The following is a 22,971-nucleotide window of genomic DNA, read 5'->3' on the forward strand; positions in this document are numbered from 1 at the left end:
CTCAAGAGAGGAGGAAAAGAAGAGAAAGACAAAAGTATCCACATTTTTCTTCAAAAGAAGTGACAAGTAGGTAACTCAAGGCACAATAACTCACAGATAACGTTTTTTTTTTTTGTTTGTTTTTGTTTTTTTTTTTTTTTACCTCAAGCATAAAGACCAAGATCACTGTTAGGTGATCTGACAGGTAACCCTGACACAAGAGAATCAAGTCATCTTCAAGCCTCAAGTGTATAGTTCAGAAATGACATGAAATTATTTCATTGAAATAATTTCATAGAAAAAAGTGCAATACCTTTTTGATATCCATGTCATCTAAATGGTTTTGGATGAATTGCATAGTGGCATTAAAGTCAGCCTGATTGAATTCATAGGGGATGTTCCATCCCAGTGGGCCAAACTTGCGTCTTTCTTGGACTGTGGAATGCAGGAAAGCCACCGCATATAACATCGGTTTCCACTGAGTCATATTACTAACATCCAGGAGATCTTGGCTAATACCTGTCATGGTCAAATGAATGAAAACCATTATGCATTTTCAATCTTCTTCATTTAAGTCTTACTGAATTCAATGAAAGAACAAATTTATACTAAAATTCACAGAGATGGGTTGGGTTAATAGAAAAAAAAAATTCACAAAGATTTTTTTTAAGACTTTGAAGGTAGGAATGGATATGACCAAGTGATAAGGAAGGAAGAACTATCTTACAATGTGTCTAATGATTTATATGTTTATATACTTATGTATGTATGTATAGGTATATATTATATGTGTATATATATGTATGTATACATTATCTATAAATACACACAAATATGTATGCATACATGTGTGTATATATAAAGGTATGTGTATATGTAGATGTGTATACTCCTCTGTATTAGTGCATATATAGTGGGGATTGTTTTAAAATACCACCACTCAAAACAAAATCTATTTATTTCCATTATCTCCTAGAAAAGGGATAGTTCCTATCTTAATGTAGTTAAGTGACTAGAAATGTGCATAGTTAAATAGTACACAGAACCAGCAATTTTTCATTATTCAGAGAGAAATATAAAAAAGAGAGGCATCAAATTGAAAAAGTGCTAAGTATAAATATAAGGAAAATCTGGGAAATATAGGAATTGAGACTGACTCCTCTTATCATTACTACAATATTTACTTTTGATCTTTTTCTGTTGGTTAAACAAGAAAATACTTCCTTTGGGGGCAGCTAGTTGGTGTAGTGGATAGAGCACCAGCCTTGAAGTCAGGAAGACCTGAGTGCAAATCTTAACACTTAACACTTCCTGGCTGCTGTGTGAACCTGGGCAAGTTACTTAACCCCAATAGCCTCAGGGGAAAGAAAAGAAAGAAAAGAAAGAAAGAAAAGAAAGAAAAGAAAGAAGAAAGGAAAGAAAGGAAAGAAAGGAAAAGAAAGGAAAGAAAGGAAGAAAGGAAAGAAAGGAAAGAAAGGAAAGAAAGAAAGAAAGAAAGAAAGAAAGAAAGAAAGAAAAGAAAGAAAGAAAGAAAGAAAGAAAGAAAGAAAGAAAGAAAGAAAGAAAGAAAGAAAGAAAGAAAGAAAGAAAGAAAGAAAAAGAAAGAAAGAAAGAAAGAAAGGAAGGAAGAAAGGAGGGAGGGAGGAAGGGAGGGAGGAAGGGAGGAAAGGAGGAAGGGAGGAAAAGACTTCCTTTAAAAAAAAAAACTTAAGGTAAGCATAATAGCCAAGAAAATAGCACTTTCTTCTTCTGTAAAGTTTTACACACCTCCATAAGTTCTTTTCAGACCCGCCCTGAGTCCCTGTGGAGGCTCATTGGCAAATTTAATGGACATTTGAAGAAGGGTAATGGGGAACTGCTTGTGGACCTCAGTGGTCACCCAGAGGCGGAAGGCATCATGTACAATCTCTGTTTCTATTATTATGTCCATCAGCTCATCCAAGAAATCCAGGCCTAAATGGCAGTTCTGCAGAAGTGCCCATCCTCCCTGCATTAAGAAGATGAAAAGAAAAATTATTTGTTTCCCTCTATAAATGGATTGAACACTTGGTCCTTAGAAAGTAAGTAGAATTTAATATAAAACAGTTGTAGAACAACAGAAAAAAATGAGAATTTCAGAAAGGCATCTCTGGTTGTTTTTTATATCAATTTTTATAGTAGACTAAAATGTCAAATTTATAGCTATGAAAAAATATACAAAATTGGACTGGAGACACTAGGTTTAAAAACCAGCTCTGCTATTGCTGTCTATGCAATCATGATTCACTTTCCCTCTCTGAACCTTAATTTTTTCATCTGTGAAATTAGCAGATTGGGCTTTAATGATAGCTAAGGTCTCATCTAGCTGTAAATCTTAATATATCACAAAAAGAACTCTTAGGAAACAGGAAAGACATCAAAATAAATAAATGTGAAATAGGATGAGATGACCTTGTGATTTATTAAATCATTTTGAAAAGCAGAATTTTAGTTTTGAATTATGACATAGAATAATTACAATAGTAATAAAAATATTTTGCTTATTGCATATGCAAAAATACAACTGACCTATTTAACAAAGAATTGTATGGTTCAAAATATGTTAAAAAGATTAAAATAACTCTACACATTTAAGTAAATATTAACATTTGCCTCCTTCTCTTCCCCAGTCCTGGTTTTTTAGTATATTCCATATCTCTAAGTGTGCAATGCTGTGTTTTAATTATTAACATATAACTATACACACTTAACATATTGAATGGATCTATAAAGAGAAGTTACCTACAGTGGCTTCCTACTGTCTGATGAACAAAGTTCAAATTTCTTCACCTGGAATTTAAAGTCTTCTAGATCTGGCTCTACCTTATCTTTCTGGTATTTAAGGCAAGGAAGGATAGAGGAAGTAAGAGGAAACATAAGTACCTCCTATGTGCCAGACATTATTCTAATATTTATTTACAAATATCTCATTAGATTCTCACAAAAACTTAGGAATTAAATGATATTGTTATGGCATTTTACAATTTAAGAACTGAGACAAAAGTTAAATGATTTGCCCAGTATCACACAACCATTAAATGTCTAATGCCACATTTGATATTAGATCTTCTTTTTTCTAGACTCACTGTTGTATCCACTGGGCACTGAAGAAGGCTTTGTTCTAGGCAAAGAAGAGTTTTTCCCCCCATTTTCTCTTTTCAGTGTGTATTCACAGATGTACATTAATCTATGTCTTTACTAACTCTCTATAATGCATCTCTCCTAACCTTATTGAATGCTAAAAAGTTATTTCTCTTAACCCTACTAAAAGCTTATTTATCCTTTTAAATATAAATTAAAAAGTTGCTTCCTCAAAAAGGCTTCCCTTATTCTATCAAATTAACTTCCTCAGAGATTTTTCCTCCTCAGAATTCTCTAAAGTAATCATTTTTGAGGGGCAGCTAGCTAGTGTAATAAGACAGAGCACTGGCCATGGAGTCAGAAGAACCTGAGTTCAAAGCTGGCCTCAGACACTTTAATACTTACTAACTGTGTGATCCTGGGCAATTCACTTAACCCCATTTGCCTCACCAAAAAAAAAAAAAAAAAAAAAAAAAATGCTAAAGTAATTATCTTTGTAGCATTTTATCTACCTCCTGGATTCAAAGCCCTATGAGAACAATGGTTAAATTTCAGAAACACTCCCCCTAGAGAAGGCCCTAGTACAATATCCACAGTAGCAGCTTTTGTTGTTAAGTCAGTTTTGTCCTGGCTGGCTCTTCGTGACACCATTTGGGAATTTCTTAACAGAGAATGCCAAAAAATGCTTTGCTATTTTCTTCTCCAGTTCATTCTATGAAGAAACAAACAAAAAGAGATGATTTGTCCAGCCTCACACAGCGAAAATGCAGATCTGAGGACAGATTTAAACTCAGGGAAATGAATCTTCCTAAACACAGCCTCACCCATTATCCTCTGTATCACCTAGATGCCGGAACTAAAATTTCTCTAAAAGAATAAAATAGATATTAGATTTATTTGGATATTTTTCCTTTGTTGTTCAGCTATTCCAGCCATGTAAGAGTCTTTGTGATTCCATTTGGGGTTTATTTGACATTTTCTTCTCCAGCTAGAGAAGGATTTTGCAAATGAAGAAAATGAAGCAAATAGGGTTAAACGACTTGCCCAAGATCATACAGTTGATGTCTGAGGCCAGATTTGAACTCAGTTCTTCCTGATTCCAGGTCCCCTGTTTTATTCACAGAATCACTAAATGTTATATGTGTCTATATTTTCATCAATCTATACTATATATGCATCATATATGTGATATATATGTATCAGATATACCATATAAAACACATATGTGACAATTCATATCATATGATATAGATGTCACATACATCATATATATGGTATATTTTGTGTATAGCCTTTTGTAGAAATAAAGAGCAATTTCATTTTTTAAATACACAATAATCTAATTTCTGGCATACAGTATGTGCTTGATTTATTCTCTCTCTCTTTTTCTCTCTCTCTCTCTCTCTCTCTCTCTATATATATATATATATATATATATATATAGAGAGAGAGAGAGAGAGAGAGAGAGAGAGAGAGAGAGAGAGAAGGAGGGGGAAGGGAGGAAGAGGCACAGTTGGGATTAAATGACTTGCCCAGAGTCACACAGCTAAGAAGTATTAAGTGTCTGAGGTCACCTTTGAACTCAGGTCCTATTAAATTCAGGGCCCATGCTCTATCCACTGTACCATGTAGCTGCCTAATGCTTAACTTATCCTCAGATAGGAAAGGCACCATATTTCCAAAAAATTCTGGATATTCTTTTATCTCAAAAAAATAAATATCATCATTTCATAAACATATGTGTGTATATCTGAATATATACATGTGTATAAGCTACATCTATATGTGTATATATATGCACATCTAGATAGATATAAAATCTAAAATCCTACCATCTTTTGCTTTTTGATATATTATCCAGTGATATCCTAAGTTAGAAATCTTAAATAGAATCAAGTATTCTTTCAACATTAATAGGATATTTCACTCATGATAAATATATGCATCCTAAACTCTAAAGTCTCAGACCATTTTTTTTCTTTTTGGCAAAAAAATTTAATCCTGATTTCTTCTTTTGTAGAACTTATCAATTTTCTATATAATCTCATAATACTCTGATATCAGTTTTGTTCCCTTGCTATGTCCATACTCCCATTTAGCTGTTTAATTCCTCTAATGATGAGTAGACTGAACTAGAGTCTTTACCATTTATTGGCTGATTCTGCTATATTATAACACTTTCAATGCAAATTCTATTAAAAACACTAATTACTAGGACAAGTCACAAGCGTGCCAATAATGAGGAGATATTTCATCTACAATTAAAAGCTAAATATAAAACTGGAAGGTTAAAAAATATCTTTGATTATGATTCTAATTTTAGTTCCATATTTTGTTGCATGAGGCTGAGATCAAATCAACAGGGCACGTGCTCACTTTATATCCAAATTAAACAGGTGCACCCTTATTGCTAGTTATTTTTCATTTGAAGTATGGGACTATTTCCCTTATCTAGAATAGTTGTGGGTTGTGGTGATCTTTTAATGAATTGTCTAGATAATTATGGTCACCATCTTAAGCATCATTTTTGGAAGAAAAATTGCTGAAAGGTATAAAAACCACTCTTCTCTGTTGAATAAACAAGGCAAAATGAATATATTTAATAGTAATTTCCATACTTATATAGCATGTTTGCTTTTAAAGACATTTTCTCAATTTCAGGGTAGGTAATATAATAATATTGGCCCCATATAACAGGCTAAAATTGAGGCTGAGAAAAAAAAGTGATCTGAGTAACTCAGTTCTTCTGATTGAAACTCAATTTCCTTTCTACTAATATAGATACTTACAGGTTAAGTATTCTTTATGAACACGAAGTATCATACTATCTATGTTAATAATAATGCCTTTGGGCCCTGTGAAATTGTAAAGACATAATATAATCTTCACCAAATGCCCCAAGATGAATATGCTTGCTTTGCTGTTTCTATTTATCTATTTTTGTTCCTTTCTAATGATTTTTTTTCTCTGCAATTTTTACCACATTTATCACTTCCCTCCAAAACCTCTATTTTCTCCCATTGTTCTTTCTCTTTTCTTCCAAATCTACAAACATTCACTAAACATTTACTGTATTTTATAGGAAATAAAAATTCAATATAATCCCCTGTTCCTCAAGAAGCTTATAATCTAATTTTCTGCTTTCTTATAATATTTTTTTTCAATATTTTTGCCTTTCATACTAATAGTGTTTAGGTTTTACATTCAACATCCGATAATAAAAGTGGTCTAGCTAGTAAAATTAACCAGTTCCACTATATCTAATGCCATCTTTGCATCTTTCATTCTTAGTTTTCATTATGTTTTGGTGTTATTTTTGCAGATATACTCAGAAATTTTCATGTCTTTATGAGTTCTCAACATTTCTAAATAACTGTGAAGAAGTCAGTTCTAGTGGGATGGAAACCTCAAAAGAAAGAAATTCAAGAAGACACAAACAATCTAAAACTGAACAGAAATCTAAAAGAGACTTATATTTGAATTAACAAGGAGCCCAAAAAGCACCTTACATTTTAAAAGCAATATAAAAAAGAGGACATTATTATTTCCCATTTAAACCCTTTAACTCCTCAATTGATCAACATTTTCAACTCGCAAGTAGTACATCTTTATTAATCTACTTCAACCATACACCAATTTATATCATTGATTGTGTCTTTACTTCTGAATTTCTCTTCCTGATCATAATCTCTTCTTTCATCCTTTCCTATATGTCAGTTCTTCCAAAGATGCTGTTCATTTCTCCAACCCATACTCATGCTCTATTTTTTCCCATCTTCACTGTTTTGACCATGTCCCCTTTTCCTATCTCATCTGAGTCCTATGACAAAAAAAATCTTTTTTTTTCCATTTCTGATTGTCTCTATTAAAATATTTCCTAGTGACTACCCCCAAATCTTTGACTCTTAAAAAATGACCTAATCTATTACTTTACAAAGGAATTGAAATCATCCATAGATAAGGAAATTTTTTTTTCTTATTCCATAGATTAAAACCTCTCTATGCCTTCCATCTTTTGCCTCTTAAATCTAGTCACTCATGCATGGCTATGATTATATTTTTTCCCTCCTTGATGAGCTCCAATAGCTTCCCATTTAACTTCAGGATCAACCAGGAAGTCTTCTGTTTAGCATTTAGATTTTTTCATAATCTGATATCTTCTGAATTTTTTTTTATGTCTGCTTCCTTCTATCTACTCTAACATACAGCTACACTGACTTAATTATAACTCTTCAAATGCAATATTCCAGTTCCCATCTCTGTACCTTTGCATTAACTTTCTCATTCATGAAATGTTCTATACTTTCTGCTCTTTTTAAATTGACTGAAATCCTTAATGCTTATCTAAAAAAAAAAAAAAAAAAAAACTACCCTTTCTGTATGGGACCTTTCGTAATTCCCATGACTGCTAAATGCCTTCCATTTTCAGATTAAATTTATTGTGTTCATCTTTAATGCACTATATGTTGTCTTCCTCATTATAATATGTGCTTCTTCAAGACAGACACCATTTTGTTTGTTTTTATTTTGTTTAATTTTTGTGCTCGTGTTAGCACTTTGGTTGTTTTTAATTTGTTTTCCCTTGTAGCCTTTCTTTATATTCCAGTACTAAACTGTATTACAATGATATTTAAGAAGTTTGATTGTTCAACTGATTTCTTTTAGACTGTCATTCAGGAAGATGAACTTTTTTCTCTTTGCCAAATCTAACTCCTCTATTTATTCCCTTCCTCTAGTTTTCACATACTTTTTCTGGGAACCTTCTCTATTGATTTTTCTATTTCACTCTCTTAACTTTAATTTCTCCCTTTCCATTAACTCCTTACTAATATATCCATATCCCCACCACACTAATAAACTTCTCCTGCTTCTCCATCATATCATTCTATCATACTATACCTCTCTTCTCTACCAAGCTCCTAGAAAAAAAAATCTACAATCATTGATTCTGCTTTCTTATGGTCCATTCACTTTTCAACCTCTTGAAATTTCATCAACCTCACTGTTCATCTAAGACTGATCTCTCATGTTTATTTATATTTGTTTTCTATCTCCCCAAAAGAAATCTCCTTGAAGTCAGAGATTTATGTATCTTTCTATCCTAAAAGCATATCCCAATGATTTTCAAATGTAAGCTCTTAAAAAATCATTTTTGAATATGGAAGCAATCTCTAGAGTGACTTCTTCCAAAACAGAGATCTTGAAATAAAGACTGGATGACCATTTATTGGAGATGTTATACAAGGTATTTTTATTCTGGTATGGGTTGGTCTATATACCAGTTTGTGGGTTGCAATCCTATAACAGAATGTAGGGATTATAAAATTATGGTTTACCAGTAAGTGTTTGATTTACTATTTATCTACCTATATACTCAGAATCAGGTAAAAATTTCTCAGGTAGAAAGAGATTGTTAGTGGGAAAAGTTTAAGAAGCCTTGATTTATTAACCTCTGAAGATTCTTCTACCTTTAAAATTCTGTGATTCTTATGGATGTCCAAAAGGATCTAATGTGAGTATTTACACAGTCATAGAAAAGATTAATTGAATATAATATTACTTGTTCAGGACAGCACTGACACTTATCAAAATTCAAACAAAAAAAAAGTTCAGCAAAGAGTTAAAGAAAGTAGAATCTTTTACTCTTCCAACACATAAAAGTTTTTAATTCTACGTACTTCTCTCATAGATATTTTCTAAATAGTAAAATACTTCAAAGCATGTGTTTCAAAAAGATTTTTTCTGAAAGAATTAAACATAAAAATACTAGTTGGTAGACAACAATATTAAGTACTTTTCTTTAGGTGCTTCTGATAATAGCTTCTCCTTACTTAATACATGGATTAGGTTTGTACTCATCTTCCTTTCTTCATGTAAGAGGGATTACCATGATCTAAAGGGTAGCTAAATGGCATAGTAGATAGAGTGCCAGGCCTGGAGTCAAAAAGAACTAAATTCATATCTGACCTCAGATACTTAATAGTTGTGTGAGCCTGGGCAAGTCACTTAGCTTATTTTGCCTCAGTTCCCTCATCTGTAAAATGAGCTGGAGAAAAAAAATGGCAAATCACTCCAGTATCTTTGCCAAGAAAATAGCAAATGGAGTCAGAAAGAGTCAAATCCAACTGAAATGATTAAATAAAAACAACAGTTTCTAAAAGAATAAAAAACTATCTCATCAACTGATTATCCCTGATTTCTCTAATGCAGTTTCCTTATTACCTAAGGAATAAAAATTCCCAGTCATAGGCAATTAAAGATGTCCTAATTGATGGATTTTTAAATACCATACAAGTCACTATATATTTCATTATGTCTTGACCTCCAAACTAGATGCATTTGCATATGGAGATAGGAAATCAGTAGGAAAAAGTGAAGTCCAGAGAAGCTGAATACCAGGTTTTCTTGTTACATATTTTGTGTATTTTGGCAAATCAAATGTATCATTAATTACTCACTGACTTGTAAACATCTCATTTCATTCTAATATTGAAAACAAACTTGGAGTGCTTATCTTAGGGCCTCCTCCAAAAGGGTTCATATATTGATAAACAGACATTTAAGATTCATAATAGCAATATTAACAAATCATAAGACAATACATTTTCATATTCATAGTTACCCAGTTTTGAGTAAAAACTAATACCAAATTAAATTTTTTGTAGTTTCCTTACATTTGCCATGGTCTGTTGTAAAAGCTTACGAGCATGAACTTCTTGACCTTGACCCATAGAAACATAGCGTGTTTCTAGTTTCAATTTTTTTCCCAGTGCAATGATAGAATCAGTAGGATCAGAGCCCATAGACAGAAAACAGATTAGTGGGGTTCGTGGATCAGATTCTTCCCATGTCTTCTCTAAATCTAGGATAACTCCTTCAGCATATTTTTCTCCCATAGTATCCATGACATATTTACGGGCCTATAGAAAGCAAAACAAAATTAAATATATACATTAAAAAAAAGACTAAGATATTCCTTTTTTTTATGATAACTTTATATTGACAGAATCCGTGCCAGGGTAATTTTTTTACAACATTATCCCTTGCACTCGCTTCTGTTCCGATTTTTCCTCTCCCTCCCTCCACCCCTTCCCCTAGATGGCAAGCAGTCCTATATATGTTAGATATGTTGCAGTATATCCTAGATACAATATATGTGTGCAGAACCGAGCAGTTCTCTTGTTGCATAGGGAGAATTGGATTCAGAAGGTAAAAACAACTCGGAAAGAAAAACAAAAATGCAAATAGTTCACATTCGTTTCCCAGGGTTCTTTCTTTGGGTGTAGCTGCTTCTGTCCATCATTTATCAATTGAAATTGAGTCTTTGTCAAATAAATCCACCTCCATCAGAATACATCCTCATACAATATCGTTGTTGAAGTGTAAAGTGATCTCCTGGTTCTGCTCATCTCACTTAGCATCAGTCCATGTAGGTCTCTCCAAGCCTCTCTGTATTCATCCTGCTGGTCATTTCTTACAGAACAATAATATTCCATAACATTCATATACCACAATTTACCCAACCATTCTCCAATTGATGGGCATCCATTCAATTTCCAGTTTCTAGCCACTACAAACAGGGCTGCCACAAACATTTTGGCACATACAGGTCCCTTTCCCTTCTTTAGTATTTCTTTGGGATATAAGCCCAATAGAAACACTGCTGGATCAAAGGGAATGCACAATTTGGTAATTTTTGGGGCATAATTCCAGATTGCTCTCCAGAATGGTTGGATTCGTTCACAGTTCCACCAACAATGCATCAGTGTCACAGTTTTCCCGCATCCCCTCCAACATTCATCATTATTTTTTCCTGTCATCTTAGCCAATCTGACAGGTGTGTAGTGGTATCTCAGAGTTGTCTTAATTTGCATTTCTCTGATCAATAATGATTTGGAACACTCTTTCATATGAGTGGTACTAGTTTCAATTTCATCATCTGAAAATTGTCTGTTCATATCCTTTGACCATTTATCAATTGGAGAATGGCTTGATTTCTTATAAATTTGAGTCAGTTCTCTATATATTTTGGAAATGAGGCCTTTATCAGAACCTTTAACTGTGAAGATGTTTTCCCAGTTTGTTACTTCCCTTCTAATCTTGTTTGCATTAGTTTTGTTTGTACAAAGGCTTTTTAATTTGATATAATCAAAATTTTCTATTTTGTGATCGGTAATAGTCTCTAGTTCATCTTTGGTCACAAATTTCTTTCTCCTCCACAAGTCTGAGAGATAAACTATCCTATGTTCCTCCAATTTATTTATAATCTCGTTCTTTATGCCTAGGTCATGGACCCATTTTGATCTTCTCTTGGTATATGGTATTAAGGGTGGGTCCAAGACTAAGATATTCCTAAAGAAAATTTCATTTTCAGTCATGTTTAAAGTGATTATGTGTGTATGTGTGTGTATGTGAATGTGTGTATGTGTATGTATATAGAGAATATATTATTTTCTTATTGAGGAATCACCTATTGGATTAGGAGATAATTATTCCATTGTACTTTGACACAATTACAAATAGTCTGCAAAATTCCAATAACAGAACTGTCTACAAGTCTCAGTGAGTTCTTGTTAGTGTTGCACTGTGCTTTATTTAAAGAAATCATCAAATTACTTACTTGTAGGAGTAACAAACCAGCTTCTTGACATCAAATCTATAATATCAAGTCTAAAGGCTTTATAAAGATTTCATGAAGTCAGATTCTCAAGACAGTCATATTCTGATTCAAACATATCAAATTAAAAAATCTTCCAGATCAAGATACTTTCTGTACTTTCTGTCCATCCAGAACATTAATTTTCCCATGTGAAAACTGTGAACCTGAGGATATTTTGTAGTTTTTTTTTTCTTCCTTAGGATACTCTGGTCCAAAACTTAATAGATGACTATTATAGTAATGTAAGATTTATGTAACTATTTACATATTATGTCATGATTTGACTCTGTGATCCTACTCATCAACATGTTAACTTTTCACACTATTAGAAAAATGTAATATTGAAAACAATAAAAAATAAATTACCACAGTAGAATAAATAGGCTACTCTTTGTAGTAACCAGAAACTGGAAACTGAGTGGATGCCCTCAACTGGAGAATGGCTGAATAAATTGTGGTATATAAATATTATGGAACATTATTGTTTGGTAAGACATAACCAGCAGGATGATTTCAGAAAGGCCTGGGGAGACTTGCATGAACTGATGCTGAGTGAAATGAGCAGGACCAGAAGATCATTATATACTTCAACAGCAATACTATATGATGATCAATTCTGATGGATGTGGTCCTCTTCAACAATGAGATGAAACAAATCAGTTCAGTACTGAATTGAACCAGCTATACCCAGAAAAAGAACTCTGGGAAATGACTATGAACCACTACATAGAATTCCCAATCCCTCTATTTTTGTCTGCCTGCAGTTTTTATTTCCTTCACAGGTTAATTGTATGCTATTTCAAAGTCTGGTTCTTCTTGTGCAGCAAAATAACTGTATGGACATGTATACATATATTGTGTTTAACATATACTTTAACATATTTAACATGTATTGGTCTACCTGCCATTTGGGGGAGGGAGTGGGGGGAAAAAGGGGAAAATTGGAACAAAAGGTTTTGCAATTGTCAATGCTGAAAAATTATCCGTGCATATATCTTGTAAATAAAAAGCTATAATAAAAAAAAGAATAAATAGGCTGTCCCCAAGCCTGGATATGGTATTAAGTTTTTAAAGTTTTTAGGTCCTTTTTTGTGTTGAGTTTCTATATGTATATTTAACAATCTACTCATACCACCAATAATATGCTTCAGTCATTTAAAAAACAATAATTATTACTCCGCTATTTCATACTCTAGTCAAGAATTATACTTCCCAAACGGGACACTTAGAAAGTGGCCATATATACTAAAGTGAACAGTATTAAGACAACACCCATAAAAATATAAATTATCAGTGTTACCAGAATGATTCAAATACCAAGAGTAATTTAAGTACATGAAAAAAGGGAGCTAGTTAGTGGGCTGTCAGAAAAAAGAAATAATATTCCACATGACTCTTCTCCTGGACTTCATCATTATCTCCAGAAACTCATCTTCCTAGAAGATCACATAAAATTTGAAACTCACATCTCCTCAGCTTGCCTGACCATAACAAGCCTTTCTTCTTCTAATTGAAAAGGGGACAGGAGAGACAACAGAGAATTACTCCCAGATCCTCTATTTAAAGAAGGTATCCAGAGTAGCCATCTCATTGTTTCCCAACTAATTTTTGATCTTCGTTGCAGCCTTCTCAAACATGACTACAATCCCTTGCTCTGACTCTCTCCAGCCTTTTTGACTTGTTAGATATACATTTCTTCCCCTAATAGAATGTGAGCTCTTCATGGACAGGGACAATATTTTGCCTTTCTTTGTAGCCCCAACACTTGGCACAGTTCCTGGCACTTAGTAGGATTACTGATTGGTGACTGACAGAATATATGAATAGAAAGTCAAAGTTGTTTTTTTTTTTTTTTAAGACATAAGAATATATGGTTACACAGGTAACAAATAAAAGAGGCAACAGTTCAACCTAGATGTGTGGACTCTAAATATAGCATTCTAGGATGGGATGAGGATCACATTAAAATTAACATACTATATATTATTTAACTTAAAATGCTTTAAAAGTTTTCATTTTTCTTAGGCCTGATACCCCAATTTCCTCATTTATAAAATGAAGATTTTAAACTATATTATGTCTGCTATAACCCGCTTCTCCAAAATGCTCTTAATCTATAATTTACCTGTGCAATGGTTCTATCAGGACACCAGGACCTAATAAGCAATAGACGTCGAAAGCAATCAAGAGATTGATCATAGGCATTTGGAGCAGGTTCCTCCTCAGGATTTTCCTTATCAAACCAAGTTTTCCACAGTTTTTCATTTCTTGAAATCTTAAAATATCAAGGGATAAAACATGTCACATCACATGAAAATCAGGCTATAATCCATTGCAAAAAAACTTTTCATCACAAGTTCTGGACCACTAAACTCATTTTGCTTTTTTGTTAAGTTTTATATTTGAATGAGAGTTAGAGTCAAGTTAAAAATCAAATAAGATTGACTCCAGATTCAAGCTGTGTTAACACCATGACATGGCAAATTCTATGTATTTATCTTTATATTTCTTGTGGGGTTTTTTAAGCATGTACTTCATAAGGAATAAAATTAATTGATAAATAATTTTTATAATTCAATCTTAAGAATTTTCATTTGCTCAACATCAATCAAAATTATAAATGCATTATTATACTAAAATTGAGGCTATCTCCAATATTGCTTTCTACTTTCTTTCACCTTTAGCTTAATAATCTACAGTCTGGCATCTGAATTCAACAAATAATTGGAGTTTCTCTCTACCAATCTCTTGAATTTCAAATCCAATGGCCTTTTCTCAATCCTCTTTCTTCTTGACTTCTTTGCAGCTTCTGGCACTATCAATCACCCTCTGCTCCTTAATTAATACTCTCCCTCTTTAGGTTTTCATAACACTTTCTTTTTTGTTGTTTATTTTTTTATTTTTTTAAGTCATTAACACACATTGCTTTATGAATCATGTTGGGAGAGAAAATCAAAGCAAAAGGGAAAAATCATGGGAGAGATAAAAAAAAAGAAGAAAAGAAATCAACATAGCATGTGTTGATTTACATTCAGTCTCCTTTGTTCTTTTTCTGGATGCAGATGGCATTTCTGTCCAAAGTCTATTGGGATTGCTATAGATCACTGGACCACTGAAAGCCAAGTCTTTCATAGTTGGTCATCGCACATTATTATGTGCAATATAATTCTGGTTTGCTTATTTCATGCAGCATCAGTTCATATAAACATTTCCAGGCCTTTCTAAAGTCAGCTTGTTCATCATTTTTATAGAATAGTATTTCATCATCTTCATATACCACAACTTGTTCAGCCATTCCTCAATTAATGGGCATCTACTCATTTCCAATTCTTTGCTACCACAAAAACAGCTGCTACAAAGATTTTTGCACATATAGGACCTTTTACCTCTTTTCATAACATTTTCAATTTTGGTTCTCCTCTACCTGTCTGATTGCTCCAAAGTTTCCTTTGCTGGATCTTCATACTGGTCATACCTATTAATGATGATATTCTACACATTCCCCCCACCCATGCTATGGCCTAAGTCCTCTTTGCTTCTCCATCTATTACTATTTTACTTGGAGATCTTATTAGTTTTCATGGATTTAATTATCATCTCTATTCTGATAATTATTGGATCTACTTTTCCAATCTTAATCCCTCTTCTACCCTGTTCTTTAACTTCTCTAATTGCCTAGTAAATATCTCAAATTGGTATATCTTAATTTGAACATGTCCAAAACTGAGCTCATTACATTTGCCCTAATATTCTACCCCCTTCCTAACTTTTCTATTATTACATTATTACTATATATATCCTTCCATTCACCCAAGCTTTCAATCTATGTGATCCATAATTTCTCACTTTCTCTCATTCCCTACATGCAATCCAATTGAAGAGCTTATTATTTTTACCTTTGTATCATCTACCTATGTATTGCCTTCTCTTCCCTGATATTTTGACTATAATCTACATAGAGGCCTTCATAAATAGAAGACATGTATTATATGCATAGAATATTACCATAGCCTATTGGTTGGTTTCCCTGACATACATTTCTCCACTAATCTATCTTCCACTCAGATATCAAATTGATTTTCTTAAAGTGCAGGTAGGATTATATCACCTTCTCCCCTATTTAACAAACTTCAGTTTCTTCTTATCAACTCCAGGATCAAATGTAAAATCCTCCAGTTTTTTTTTTTCTAAGTCATTTATAACTGGCCACATTCTATTTTCTAGTTTCCTTACATCTTCCTCCCACATTCACTGTTATCCAGTGACACTAACCTACACAAGGCACTCCATTTTCAAGATGCTGTCATTCTCTCTGGCTGTCCCCATGCCTGCAATTCTTTTCCTCCTCATTTTATCTTTCTGGAATTTTTGGTTTCCTTCAAGTCTCAGGGGCAGCCCTATCTATAAAAGAAGCTTTTTCCTATGGCTTCTTAATCCTAGTGCCTTCCTCTATAAATTATTTCCAAATAATCATGTATATATCTTGTTTAAACATAGTTGTATGCTTGTTGCCTTCTCTATTTAGATGTGAGTTCATTAAGAGTGAGGTCTGTCTATTGCCTTTTTTTGTATTTCAGGCACTCAGGATAGTATCTGGCACATTGTAAGTTATTAATAAATGCTAGCGATTGAAACAAGATTGTCAGAATACTCATATGTTTAAATAATGTACAAAGAGCTAACAAATATGCTCCATATTCTTTGGCCCCTAATAGTCCAAGTTACATGCCTAGAGCACTTAAAACAGAATGAATAAATACATAAAATATAAAAAGATGTAAATTCAAAGGCTAAATGAATTTGATGAATATTTGAGTAAAATACTTTTTGGAGTGAAAAAAAAGTAAAAAAAAATATTGAGTAAAGCATATGCAAGTTTACACAAGTTGAGATCAGGAATAAATTATTTTTCCAAACAGCAAAGACTGAGACAGCATAGAATGGTGGCTTGAGAATTGGAATAAAGTTAACAAGATATAAGTTCAGTTGCTTCTTTAAACACTCACTGCCTATGTTATATTAGGCAAATTATTTAGCCTCTTCAGAAGTCAGTGTTCTCAACCATAAAATAAGAGGCTTAGACTTGACCTCTTTGGTCACTTAGAACTTGAAATCACTGAATTGTAGGAAGAAAATAACTGGGCCAGATGAGAGAAAATGCATTCCAAGTAAAACATATTTCAGATACAAGACTAAGATGACCAATGAATACAGGACATTCAAAAATTAATGCCAACAAGGAAAAAAAGGAAAAGACTATGGGGCACATAAGAAAGAGCATGGTGATGGTAGTTTGAAGTAAGTTTGACAGAGTTTTTTCATGTAAAAGAATTCTGATTTTTCTACATGTGTTTCCAATAAATGACATTTATTTAAACGCTGAAAAAGTCAGAATCTATTAAATTAATTAAATCTTGTGTTATGTCGAGCATTGGTAACATAACCAAAGGAACATAGTTGAAAGGATTCAACTATACATTCTCTCATTACTGTGAAATTTGCTTTTGGAAAATGCAACTCTCAACTTACTTATCACAGACACAATGAGAATTCAAAAAGGAAAAACAAGAAGTAATAAGGAAGAAAATATGAACATGGCAGCACAATATGTGCCATACTCATAGTTGGCACCCTTCCCATCTGGGTTAACATGATCCTGTAACAAACAAAAAGCCACCAATTTGTGATTAGCTCTGTATTATACTAGTGGGTATCAAAGAAAACACATATGGTGGCTTTAGCAGTTATAGAGGGCAGAAAGTCTTATAAAGTTAGAGCTAAAAATAATCAACCCTAGTTGCCTCCAGAAAAAAATTTTTCTAAAGGTTCTGCTTCTGACTGATATGTAGAAATCGTAGACTAAGCATGTCCTATGTACTTCTGTTAGCAAACTTCCAATTTGTGTTTTATATAGTTTCTTTATCAGAAGCTATTCCTTTCATTCATTTTATTCATACAATGCTTCAGATATTGCATCACAAATAATGCAATGGTCTGCATTTGGGTATATTAGGTCTATATAGGAAGTATAAGACTTAACGTTTCTTAAGTTTTTTTTTTTTTTTCATTTTGATATTTGGTTTTAGTGAGGATTTTTGCCCCTTTAGATAGACAATCTATTTAGATGAGTGTCTTAGGAATAAGGTTTCTTGACATTTTGGTCATCATTCTGAGAAAAAGCATGTTTGCTGATTTTGTTCAAACTCCAGATTGGAAACTGGATTTAATTATCTTATATAAGAGTATATAAAATGGATTTATTCACATGTATTTATCTAAGTTTAATGGGAGTTCAAGTTGGCACAAAAAGAAACAGTCATCAACAAGATAGTGTTTTTAAATTTTTTAAAAAGACTTTTCACTAAATCATTTTGATAAACAACTATATAAATGTAAAAGGAATAAAAAAGCTAACATTGTACTACATTGACCCCTAACATACAAGATATCTTTTTTATCTCTTCATCCACCAACTTTTCAATTCAAATGGCCCAATTGAGTTGTTTCTTACCATGTCAGAATGGCAAAAATAGAATAGTAGTTTGTTGACTAAAAGGGAAAAGCTGTATAAATGTCAGAATAAAGATAGTAATAGAAAATTTCTCCTTTTTCCTGAACCTTTGGCAATCAATGGATGATCAGTGTACTTTAAATATTATAAAGTTAATTAAATGTTACCTACTTGATCAAGGACATCTGAAAATTGTCTAAGTTTACTAAGTTCCACCAAATTCAACCATGTCATATCCAGGATCCATTTGGATGGTTTAGGAGGACAAGCTTTAAGATCCAATGAAGCACCACCTATAAAATTTAATAAATAATAGTATAAAACCTTTTTCTATACTTAAAAGCAATTTAGAAAATTTTCTCTAGCTTCCTCTTAATATTTTATAGTTTGGAATTTCACAAATATAAATTAAATTTGTTTTTAATAATACAGTTTGAAGTCAAATTATAACATTGGAGGGGTGTGATCTAATCTTGGGAGAAAAAATAATTATCCAATGTTAACACAAGCAGCAGATTTAAGGATAAACATTTATCAGAGTTGTCAATGATGCTCTGTGTGGATGCTATTTATAAAGATCCTGTTTCAAAATTCAGTGAACTATTTTACTTCCCTTCCCTGCATATTAAGTTTATTTTATATGTTCTTTCAGTGCAAGTATATTTTCCACTAAGCATAGGCGCTGCTCCTATGTTTCCATTCACAATATAACTGAACTCTTTATACCTGCCAAATAAATGATATTTTGTTCATTGTACAAGTTACAATCCAAGCATGGAAACTGATCTACTAAAGGGGAATACCAGCCTTATTTAAATATTTAGTCAGCCAAAAGCATTTTAATTTCCTGGCATAATAATCAAAATGCTTTTTTTTTAGTTTTCAGCCTACTCATGCTTAAACTTTCGGCAGAATGTACACTCTTGATAAATCAATCACTCTTTTTAAAATTACTTTCTTTCCACATCACAAACACTGCCCTTTCTAGATCTCTTACCATTCAAATCTATCCTTGTTGGTTCATCTTCCTCTGCCACCACCACTAACTTTGTTTTCCCTGAAATTATCACGTTCTTTCTTTTACATTCTCAGAGGCAGTATGGAGGAGTAGAGGGTCAAATTTAGAACATATTAAAAAATCTCAGTTCAAATCCTACCTCAAACATTTTCTAGATATATAATATTGAATAAGTCATTTAATTTCTCCCATTTTATTTACCCATAAAAAGGGAATACTATCTATAGCTATCAAAGTGTTAAGAGGACTAAATGAAATAATTATTATAGATGCAAGTTTTAAATTATTATATAAATGCAAAAGTTGGTACATTTCTTTCTTCCAATTGTTCCAATCTTCTTATATATAGTTTATTCCTCTGCATGCATTATATCATCCAACTATATTAGCCCACTTTGCTATTCTTCTTATTTAACATCCTAATTCTAAATTCTGTGCATCTGTACTAGTTGATCCTCATTTTAGAATACTCTCTCTCCACATGTCCTTCTCTTAGATTCCCAAGTTTTCTTCAAGACTCTGGTCAAATTCTACCATCTGAAAAAGACTTTCTCCTTCCCTCTCTAACCTATTCTCAGTTTATCTGCTATTTACACTATAAATATTTTGTTTGTTCCCAGAAACATAACTATTTGTACACTGTCTCCTCCATTAGGAAATAACATGCTTGAAAGCAAATATTTTGCCATTTTTTATAGCCCCACTTAGAAAAATATGTACAGCATATGTATTTAAATGCTTGTTTAATGACTGACAATTTCAATCTTTCTCATGATTTCAAATGTCTCCTATATATAGATGAATTGCGAATCTATTTATTCAATCCTAATTTCTCTCCTTAATTTGATTCTTATATTTTACACTAATATAAGTTCTACTCAGATGTCCCACTGGTACCAAAAACTCAATGTGTCCCAAACAAACTAATTATCTTTTTTCCTTAAACCAGTATCTATTGCCAAAATGTTGGTGCCTATACCATGTTCTTCATTATTCAAATTCAAAATCTTGGAATCATCTTTGACTCTTCTCTCTCTCCAGTCAGCTGCTAAGTCATAGCATTTCTTTCCTGATACCATTACTGCCACCCTATTCTTATTGTTATTATTTAGTTGTTTCAATCCTACCTAACTTTGGGAACCCATTTGGAGTTTTCTTAGAAAAGCTATTGGAATAGTTTGCCATTTATTTCTTCAACTCATTTTACAGGTGAGGAAACAGAGGCAAACAGAGTTTAGTAACTTGTACAGGGTCACACATATTTGAACAAAGGAACATAAGTCTTCTTGACTTCAGATCTAGCACTCCATCCACTTTGCCATCTAGCCAATCAGGCCTTAGACACTTAGTGGTTGTATAATAATAGCAAGTCAATTAATCTTGTTTGCTTCAGTTTCCTCATCTATAAAATTATCTGGAGAAAGAAATGACAAGCCAATCCAGTATCTCTGCCAAAAAAAATCATACATGGTCACAAAGTGTCTGACACGAATGAAAACAACTGAATTATATCACCACTCTACCACATTATCAATACCATTTTTTTCCACTCTCCTTTCCTCTCCTGTTTTTCTCCTTTTCCCCATCTCTCTTTTTTTCTCTCACTCTGTCTGTTTCACTGTCTCTCTGTCTCTTCTTTGTCTCTCTTTTTCTCTGTTTTTCTTTATCTATTTCTCTCTTTCTCTCTCTCTCTCTCTCTCTCTCTCTCTCTCTCTCTCTCTCTCTCTCTTCTCTCTCTCTCTCTCTCTCTCTCTCTCTCACATAACTTCCAAACTATTTTTCTTTTGCCTCTTTTTTCTCTTCTCTAATTTATGCTTCATATATGTGAAATTAAGCTTCATAATCTTTAGGTCTAACCCCTGTTCACCTCCAATGGCTCACTAAAACCTATAGGACAAAAATAAATTGCTTAGCCTGATATCTTATGCCATTAGCAATCTGGTCCATATCTATCTATCCAGCTTCATGTTATACTTCATTCAATCTTTCTTTCAATCCAACACTACATTAGTTGTTCCCTTATGCCATTCCATCCTATTCTATTTCTCTGAGTTTTTACAAACCATCCTTTATTCCTAGAATATATTTTCTTCATGCCTTCATCTATTAAAATCCATCTCTTCCCTAAAGTCTACTTTTTGTATAATCTAGAGAGGAATTGGCTTCTTGATTTCCAAAAAATACTTGGCAAAAGCCTCAGGTGAATGGTTCTATAGTAATTGTCAGAATTAAACGAGATAGGCAGTGGTAATCAGTGACTCCCTGATCAGTTATCTTTTAGCCTGACATAAACAACATAGAAGCTTGCTCTATGCCAGGGTACTCTTTATGACACGACAAAAAAAAGCCTCATGAGACATGTCAAACCTAATCCATTTATGGCAATTCTTATGGGCTCATATGATACCTACATCAGAAAAAAATATATAAAGAATAGTTCTAAGTATCACAAAATCCAGAACAAAACAAACAAACAAAAAAATAAACTTTAGGGATGTGGATGGCATTTTGATCTTTATTGCAGATTATTGGTAAAGATTCAGGAGAAAAAGTCAAAACTGGTAGATAAAAAACAGGAAAATATCAGAGAATGAGATTTATATTTCTGGATTATTCTGCTTTAAAAAACAGGAATATGCTCTTAGACAGATATGGAATATAACTAACAAAAGTCAGTAAAAATACATTTATCTAAAGCTTTTGGATTTCATCAAAAAGGCTATTAAAAGAAAAGAGAATAAAGATGGAAACAATATACAAAATCTGTAAATTGGCCCATGAATTCTGGGAAAGCAGTTTGTCTCTACACCACCAAAGCTACTAAATTGTTTAATATTTAACTGAGAGATACTATTAGGCCTATGTCTGAAAGAGATTTTTAAAAAGAAGAAAAAGTTCTTTATAAACAAATATATTCATAGGAACTCTTTTATGTCTGTCTATTAAGGAATTTTCTGTCAAATTGGAAATGGTTTAACAAATTATGGCATATGAATATCATGTAGTACTATACCATCTTATAAAAATAATAAAAGAAGTGTTTTTCTGAAGTCACTTCCTTTATTATTTTTATAAGATGTTCAAGTTATTAAAATTATAAAAATAATAAAAGAAGTGGTTTCAGAAAAGCCTCATATGACTTGTTTAAACTGAGGCAGAGTGGAAAGAGCAAAACTGAAAAAATAATTTATGCTATAACAAATATATTGTAAAAGATAAATAATTTTCAAGATATAAAAAGTCTAATGAATGTAGAATCAACTTTGATTCCAAAGGATGATATAGGGTGCTATCCATTTCCTGAAAGAAAAGTGATGGACTAATGAGATGCATTTTCAGGTATGGTCACTACTGGAATATATATTGTGTGACAATGTGCAGTTTTATAGGAGCTTTCTTTTTTAAGAGATGAGAAAAGAAAGAAAAAATAAAATATCAATCAATAATTGAAAAAAATGAAAATCTAATTATAAAAAATAAAATCTATGCCCTTAAACTAAAGTTAATTTCCTTAAGTTCCATGATGGAAATCCAAAGACTTTTAACTTAAAAAAAACTAAAGTTATCTCAGAGGTTAGGATATAGAGTAAAGAAAGTAGAATAACAAAAAATATGACAATGTCCAAGAAGATATACATAAATAAAATCCATAACTTTGATGATGTTTACATAGGCAAAAATTATGGGTAACAGACTTAGCTTATT

The 22,971-nt window shown here is 32.5% G+C and overlaps 1 protein-coding gene across 1 annotated transcript in view; it reads right to left on the minus strand.

The window, feature by feature from the left end:
• The window catches only part of DNAH5 (dynein axonemal heavy chain 5), a 290,296-nt gene that overhangs the window by 46,494 nt on the left and 220,831 nt on the right, over positions 1–22,971 (minus strand). Inside the window, exons 69-73 of the mRNA XM_051973471.1 lie at positions 18,420–18,541; positions 13,863–14,012; positions 9,753–9,998; positions 1,747–1,966; positions 293–498 (exon numbers count right to left, since the gene is read on the minus strand). Coding sequence (XP_051829431.1) covers positions 293–498; positions 1,747–1,966; positions 9,753–9,998; positions 13,863–14,012; positions 18,420–18,541 — 944 coding nt within the window. The remainder of the gene's footprint in view (positions 1–292; positions 499–1,746; positions 1,967–9,752; positions 9,999–13,862; positions 14,013–18,419; positions 18,542–22,971) is intronic.

This window comes from Antechinus flavipes, chromosome 1 (assembly GCF_016432865.1).
Source record: "Antechinus flavipes isolate AdamAnt ecotype Samford, QLD, Australia chromosome 1, AdamAnt_v2, whole genome shotgun sequence".
NCBI lineage: Eukaryota > Metazoa > Chordata > Mammalia > Dasyuromorphia > Dasyuridae > Antechinus > Antechinus flavipes.